The sequence below is a fragment of the Topomyia yanbarensis genome, chromosome 2 (assembly GCF_030247195.1).
Source record: "Topomyia yanbarensis strain Yona2022 chromosome 2, ASM3024719v1, whole genome shotgun sequence".
Taxonomy (NCBI): domain Eukaryota; kingdom Metazoa; phylum Arthropoda; class Insecta; order Diptera; family Culicidae; genus Topomyia; species Topomyia yanbarensis.
The window spans coordinates 230,074,275-230,082,778 of record NC_080671.1 but is presented as its reverse complement, the minus strand read 5'-3'; the positions used below and the strand labels follow the sequence as shown (position 1 = coordinate 230,082,778).

The window sequence follows — 8,504 nt, the reverse complement described above, 5'->3', positions numbered from 1 at the left end:
TAAACAAGTTTTTTACACAAAAAGTTCAATAACTCTGTAAAGGTTGAGATTTGATGGTATGTGTAGAACGATTTTTTGCTCCAAATATGACAGTAAATCACCCCCCGAGAGATTCTTACTCATGAACCAATCACCCTGTATATATATTTATTATATATATATATATATATATATATATATATATATATATATATATATATATATATATATATATATATATATATATATATATATATATATATATATATATATATATATATATATATATATATAAATATATATATATATATATATATATATATATATATATATATATATATATATATATATATATATATATATATATATATATATATATATATATATATATATATATATATATATATATATATATATATATATATATATATATATATATATATATATATATATATATATATATATATATATATATATATATATATATATATATATATATATATATATATATATATATATATATATATATATATATATATGTATATATATATATATATATATATATATATATATATATATATATATATATATATATATATATATATATATATATATATATATATATATATATATATATATATATATATATATATATATATATATATATATATATATATATATAAATCTAAATAGACAAGTATAATTTAACATTAGGTCAAACATGTCTTTCCAGTGACGTACAGTGCAATGATACAACGGAGGGAGCGCAGTGTGGTCCATGTCCCGATCGGTATGAAGGAGATGGCAGGATATGCCGTTTGAACAAAGTTTGCGATGAAAAATCTTGCGATGCAGGTTCGTGGAGTTAAAAAAAATAATGCTTTCTTTAAGGGGTTGTATACAAAGTTGTGGCGAAAAAGTGAGCTAAGTTCGTAATTTTTTCAAGTGCTTTATGCAACATTTATTTGAAAAAGCAAAAGACAGCTCGTTGGTAGTACTATCGAATCTCGAAAAAACTAGTGGAATTAAAAAAAATTGAAGGTTGGCGGAGTTATGGCTCATCCTCCGAAGCGTGTTTTTTTGGCTGAGGTTTGCGGTGAACGCTCACCAAACCGACTGAAATCAAAAAAAGTAAAAAGATTATCGAAGAAAAATCTATTTTGGTATACTTGAACGGATCGGTTTCCCAATAAAAAAATTCCTGCATGTTCCTGCAAAAAAAAACATGTTTACCAAAAAGTTGAGTTTCGTGGTGTTCAAAATTTTAAACATAAATTCATGGCAAAGAATCTTGGATGAAAAAGGATCCATTCAATACACGAGAATGTAAATACAAACAATTCAAAAAAAAAAAAAATCAGAATAATTAATAAAAAATTATTCGATTTTTTATGTTCCAACTTTGTATAAGAAAAAGAGTTGACTGCTAAACAGAGGTGGGTAAGAAAACCAACCGGTACATACATACACTGGTATTGTTCTCAAAATCTCAACACGTGTAAACGAGTGATGCACATCGTATTCGGTTTGGATTTCGTGCACACGGTAAACGAAAGAAAAACCTCCACCAACTCTCAGTTTACAAAACCAAACCGAGTCACTCAGCAGCGTTTACATGTGTGTACGAATTTCAACTTGTGTTGATGTATTCTCAGCAGCGGTTTCGGTTTGGCTTTAGAAAACCGGGCCTGGTTTTTTTCTGTACACGGTGCTTCGGTTGAAAGAAGAAGCAGTAAACTCGTCTGCAGTGCTGCCGAATAGACAACTGAATTGAGTTCAATTAGTTGTTGAGAGTCAATGGGGTAATATCGAAATGGCTGGTTCAACAATTGTTTAAATTGAAATTAAAGAAGACAATGAAATCAGCGATGTCAATAAAATAACAAAAACAATAAAATCAATTAAATTAATGAAATCAATAAAATTAATAATTAATCAATAATTAAATCAATTAAAAATGACTTGAATCACTTGAAACTTCACATTAACACTCAATGCATTCAAAGTGGCCTGTATTTATATCGCCAATAGTCGTATCAATGAGATCTAATCCACGTCTGGTTGCGCTGGTTAGGCGATTCTCGAATAATCTCGAGCACACACTCGCATTTTGTATACATATATCCTTATTATTACTGCTACGGCGGATCGTATTGATACATCTATCCTTGCACAGAGGCAATTGCGTGTATGTGTGTGTTATTTACATATTTTTTTTTTTTCATACGTTTATTTGACACGGGCGAATTGTAAAAAGAAATATATAGAGAACTGTTATTTACATATGGTAAGCAACTCAGACGCAAGTGGGGGGAAACTCACGATTAGGTTCTTATTTACTGAGTGCTGGTAATACGTACTTCTGTTATTTTTGCTGTTACTGTACATCGTTTTGAAACATCTAGAAGGTTTGGTCGCGTACATTCGAGTTTAGAGAAAACTACCACTAAATTATTCAATTACAAAAAAACTTAATTCATTGAGAACAGCAACCAACTAACGAATAGCAAAAACACTTTCATTTTATAGACCGCCATTAAAAACTAAGTTTCTTTAAGGAATAAATATTTCCGGCGATACCAGTCGATGTGTGTATGTAAATCTACTGAAGAACAATTAAATTTTTAAAAAATGTTGCGCAATAATTTGAATAAAAAATTTTTTTTACATTGTGTTCAATCCCGAAGTTGTCTGTCTCATTACAACAAAACATGTAAAACGACCTTCAATCATTAATGTGGATATTGGTCCACAATATAACCATGCTAGTTGTTAAATCATCATGAATAGGCCGCCATTTTGAATTTCTAATTTACTACGCAATTCAAGTTTCGTTTCCTTGGAAATATATGCCTATTTAAATATGCATGCTTTTAAATGCTAAATCGTGAAAATAGCACCATATTGGGATGCAAAATGACGACGGACGACGAATAACAATTTTTAATCTTTACACAACTTTTCGATATCAAAAATACCCTTGTTTCATGATATTTTTTACCATTAAAACGTTATTGAATACCAGTAGTATTGAATAAAGCTCGCCATTTCAGATTTTAAATGTACATGTCGCGTGATTCTAGGTGACAGAATATCTTAAATATACCGTCATCTTAAATTTTGATCTGCTATCATAGGTATAAAAATAGCGGAGGCTATTAAATTTCCTTTTATTTTCGATTTTTGGGCAGTTTCCCATACCAAACATACCCATATTGAAAACTTCCTGATGATAAATCATTATGAAAATATCGCAATATTGAGTTAGGGACGATCCATAAATGACGTAGCATTTTTTGAGTGATTTTTAACACCCCCCTCCCCCATCGTAACATTTCGTCACAATCCTCTAAATACCCCCCCCCCCCCTGGTAATTACGTAGCTCGACGGTAATTCTCCCCCCCCCTTGTCACCGAAAAATTTAAAAAAAAATAAAAAACGATGTTAGTTATTCTCCTTTAAAAAAGCTACGTAGCATGACATGATCCTCTGCCCCCCTGTCGTCACACATCATCACAAAATACAAAACTCCCCCCTCCCCCATATAATGCTACGTCATTTATTGATGATCCCTTAAGGAACACCATTCATGACTACGAACATAATTTATTTGAACAGAAATATGTCTGAAGACATTTTTTCAATTACCGAAAAGATACCTTATATTATAAAGAAATTTGTTTAGAATTCTTAATAAAAATACTAGCAGCACTAGCACAGCCGATAAACATCAACCCGAATACACAACCGCAACACAACCAAAGTTTGGTTTCGTTATTCTCGTGTTTCCTTCCCATACTCGTGCACCGGTAAACGAAAATCAAAACCAAACCGCGGTGCTGTGTAAACGAAACTCGGTTTGGTTTTCGTGTCTCGTATAAACACAACCAGCGATAAGACCGCACACAATGTAAAGGAAACATAAACACTTGTGAAAATTTGGTTTACCGTACCGGTACTCAACCGGTATTTTCGCACCTCTGCTGCTAAATACTTAATTCACTCGAACGGGTGGAAACAACTGATGACACTTTTTAATGTTGTACCTCTACTAAAATTACATAACATATGTAACCGCAAATCATACCATCTTCTGCAAGAATTTCTGATAAATCTACTTTTTTCAGGGGTACAATGTACTGTAATTGATCAACCACCGTACTATAAATGTGGTGCATGTCCGGTGGGTTTTAAAGGAAATGGCACTGTTTGTCAAGATATAGACGAGGTAAGTTATGTTACATTTGCACAAATGCAGAAAACTTCGGAACGTAATGGGTACATAGCATAATATGACTAAAACCGTGTACAATATACCAAAAACACTTTCAATCAACTTAGCAGTGTAATGAGACATTTCTTACAACACTCTCTTCGGACATTTTTTCGATTGAGAACGTTATGTTTTGCAACATTTTTATCGCACATATCACATGGGGCAGATTGGTAAATCGTAAGGAAATGGCATTTAAAATAGACGTATAATCGAATTATTACTAATGCTGTGCGAATAAATATCTTAGTGAAAAAACTGTCTCTTATGGGGTTATACATATTGTGTTAGGGCATTGAAAAAAAACCACCCATTTTTGAATTCTCAAAACACTCCCTCCTTATCATATTGTGACAAATGTCAAAATGATATCAAATGCCACATTTCAGATACTTTGAACAATTTTTGACCTTCGCCATACTTCGATTGAAGTTTTTGCCACTGACACTATGGGGAATTACGAAGAAAAATACATTATTCCATAATTTTTGATTGAGCGATCTGAAAATAATAGGAAACAGGGAGAGAAACAAATACTAAGCACAAAATTTAAATATTAGTACTTGAAATGAAGTAAAAACTTTCGACATCCAAAATTAATCAAGGTAAATGCTAGTTTACAGTTCAGGAAATTAAACACGGGATTTCGCATGGGATTTGATCAGGAAAAACTTTCCGCCGAGATCTCTCCAAACTGTCAACCAAAAGTTCTACTGCTTCTGAAAAAAATCAAACGGTGTCCAAATAGTACCAACTTTTAAATTTACTATAAACACCTTTTTCCCCGTCGAAAACAATTCATGTTGAATTCTTCCGGATTGAATTTTTGTGGGGAGAGTTTTAAAATCCCGTGGCGTCTCATTTTTGTGTAGACTCATTTTCCGCCACGGGATTAGAAATCCCGGGCTGCATTTAAAATACACAGAGACCCAAATCCCGTGACACGTTTTCCGAGCTGTAAACTAGCCTTAAGCAAGGCAGGAAATGTTCGAACCGAACCTACGCATCAGTATGAGGAAATTCCTCTAAAAAATATCGATCCGCTCATTTTCCCGGAACACAAGCTCCACCTTTTATACACCTTTTATATCCCAAACAGTAATTTACTATCTATGATTTACTATTACACGCTAGAGTGTTACCCCTCAGGCTTGGGAACAATCTATCCCCTGCGTACTTGTTCATATGTCAGTGGCGCTATCATCACAAATGCGGTTACAGTTCCAACCAGGCCCGTGCGCAGAAAATGCTCATGGGGAGGGTTTTGATTTTTCTACGTTTCTCATAAAAGAAAGGTTAAACTTTGAAGATTTTTATGAGACCTGGAAGGCCGAGTATTGTGTACCAATCGACTCAGCTCAACAAATTGGGTAAATGTATATTATCAAGAAGGAATGGAATTGGCTGGTGGTAGTGTCGGATTGGTTTGAAGTAGTTAATCTTACTGACTAAACTTAAACCTCTTGTATCTTGCCATCCTCATCCATCCGAGGCCACTGTTACACTGAAAAACATTGTTCCTAAAATCTTGCATAGAGTACCATGAATTCTAGAACAGTCACATTTTTTCGTTACGAAAACAGGACTATGAACAAAAATCATGTGTTTTATAATTATGTTCAATTTCTCTTCAGTAACGCCCCCATAACGCTTTTATTAGTGGAAATATTAGTTTTTGTGTTGTGAAATTCAATCACGGTTTCCTTGTCATTACCAAAACGATTTTCTGTTCGTGAACTAGTTCACATCTTTATGATCATTACTCTCAGTTGACTCATGATGTTATTCATTGATAGTTCGCAAAATCAAAACATTATGGATATTTTCTCGTGCTCAATTTCACGATATTCGGAATTTTATTCATGAATCCATTCGATCTTCGTGAACTAATTCATGATTATATATTAAACACAACTTACCATTCGTGCTCCTGAAATAGTTCCCAAAATCATGAAATCTTATTCATGTACTCGTGAACTCGTTCATGATTTCTAGTATAATAGTCACAACTGACCATGCGTACCCGTGAAATAAATCAGAAAATTATAAAATGTTATTCATGTCGTGAACTGGTTCATTTTATCTAGTATAGTAGTCACAAGTTACCATTCGTGCTTGTGAAATAGTTCACGAAGCCATCAAACATTATTCATGTAATCGTAAACAGGTTCATGATTCCTAATATATTAGTCATGATCCATTATCTGTGCTCGTAAAATAGTTCCCAAGTTCATTACATATTATTCATGTATTCATGAACTGGTTCATGATTTCTAGTACATGATTCACGATCTATTTTGCGTGAAGATAGTCCTAATCATATACAATTTCATGAAACATGGTAATGAAATTTTCATGTGAGCTAATTTCTCAAAATGTGGAGTAGTAGTCGTGGAATCATTCTTGTTCCGTGCACTTTTTCATAAATATCCAGCTGTCAGAGACCAAGAATAGGTATGAGCTGTAGATATAAAAAATTATTGGGACCATTATCGTTATTCATTCGATGCGGCTCAGTGTGATGTCTGGATAGAAAACGAAAACTGTGCTGAGCGCCTCAAATCGTGTTCGTAATATAGTTTACAGAATAAGATCCCGCGAACACTTTTATGGTCCAGTTTACCTTGTCATATTACTCCGAGTAAAAAACCGATAGTAGCCAAAAGTACCAGATCGCGATAAGACGAAGAGAAATTACGAATACTACGATGAAACTGAAATCATGCTTCACGTGTCAAATGCGAAAGTAAGGTCTAGAATAACATATGAAAGTAAGATGAACAGAAATTACAAAATTCGTGACTAAGGTCCTGAAATCATAAACATAAATCACACAACTAGTGACAAAAATATCAAAATTCGTCACTAAGATCCTGAAATCATGAACATAAATAAACACGACTCAAATATCACAATTACTCGTGATTGAAATATTCAAAATCGTGACTAAGATCCTGAGATTATGAACATGAATCACATTACTCATGACTGAAATATCACGATAAAGTGAATAGAAATTACGAAAATCGTGACTAAGATCCTGAAATCATTAACATAGGTCCCGCTACTCTGACATAAGAATCCTGAAATCATCAAAATTGGCTGTGTATTCCCAAATTATGAACAAGACTCATAACAAAAACTAAACATATGTTCCCTGGATATGTTTAGTAACAGTAACCCAACCAAACATTCAAGTTTAACGCCATGTATATAGTCGGAGCGAACTAGTTTTGTAGAAACACAGATAGTTTCATGGATACGAGGTCTAGCATTCATAATTTTAGAAACTGTCACGATATTCGTGAATCGTTCACGAAATAGCGATCATTTTTTCATGAATTTATGAACGATTTTTTTCCGTGTAGGCACAACTTCAGTGGGGATTGTACTCTACCTCTTTTTATTTAGTGTTAATCGTTCATGTTTTTTTTTTCCAATGATGCTTTTTCTTGCTTGCTGTCCAATCTTCTCGGTATATCTGACCTGCTCAGGTCTGCTGCAAATATCGTCACCTGTTGAGACACGAACCGATCCGGAGGTGTCAACCATAATGATTTACATCTCTTTACAACCACCTTCCCAGGGTTTCTTATCCTTCTTGGTGCTACTCGTTCCTATTCATTTGATTGCTGCTGCTAAAGAATTTCTCGGCGGCGGTATTTCTGCCGATACCGATAACCATTTTCGCGAGTCATTTAGCTGTCAGTCAGTCGGCGGAGATATCATCGGCTGTAAAATTTCTGCAGATAACGATATCTCGATTTTCTCTGACATCATGCTTTATCCTTAGATCCCGTTGCTAGCCCGCTGACCGACCTTTGCTGTGTAGCTGATCTACTCACAACTAGTGCTAATATCGAAACAAGCCGAAATGTGAACCGGCCCAGAGATGCCGACCAACATAACTTACATCCCTTTTCAGCCACCTTAGTGGGGTTTCTTCCTTGGTTTTTTCAACGACTTGTTTCAAGAGTGATCGTACTCGAATGACACGGCTCACTATATAATTTCATCCCTGAACACACGGGAACAAATCCGTTCCTCGAAATGAGAAAACTGACTCATGATTTTCGGAATATAGTGTTTTTTCATGTTATGAAAACACACCATGATTGCTGTGCATCATATCATGAATTATTTGTCCGTAACGTAGTATATGCGTTACTCTTTTTTCGTCGACGAGTATAATTTCAGGCATTTTAATGACGAATTCCAATCTAGGTATCATGAACTAATTTTCTGAAAATT

At 33.7% G+C, this 8,504-nt stretch overlaps 1 protein-coding gene across 2 annotated transcripts in view; it reads left to right on the top strand.

The window, feature by feature from the left end:
• LOC131682957 (cartilage oligomeric matrix protein) overlaps positions 1-8,504 on the top strand; it is a 1,738,261-nt gene that overhangs the window by 1,239,497 nt on the left and 490,260 nt on the right. For both annotated transcript variants that reach the window (XM_058964790.1, XM_058964792.1), the window contains 2 exons: positions 713-834; positions 4,108-4,208. In XM_058964790.1, coding sequence (XP_058820773.1) covers positions 713-834; positions 4,108-4,208 — 223 coding nt within the window. The remainder of the gene's footprint in view (positions 1-712; positions 835-4,107; positions 4,209-8,504) is intronic.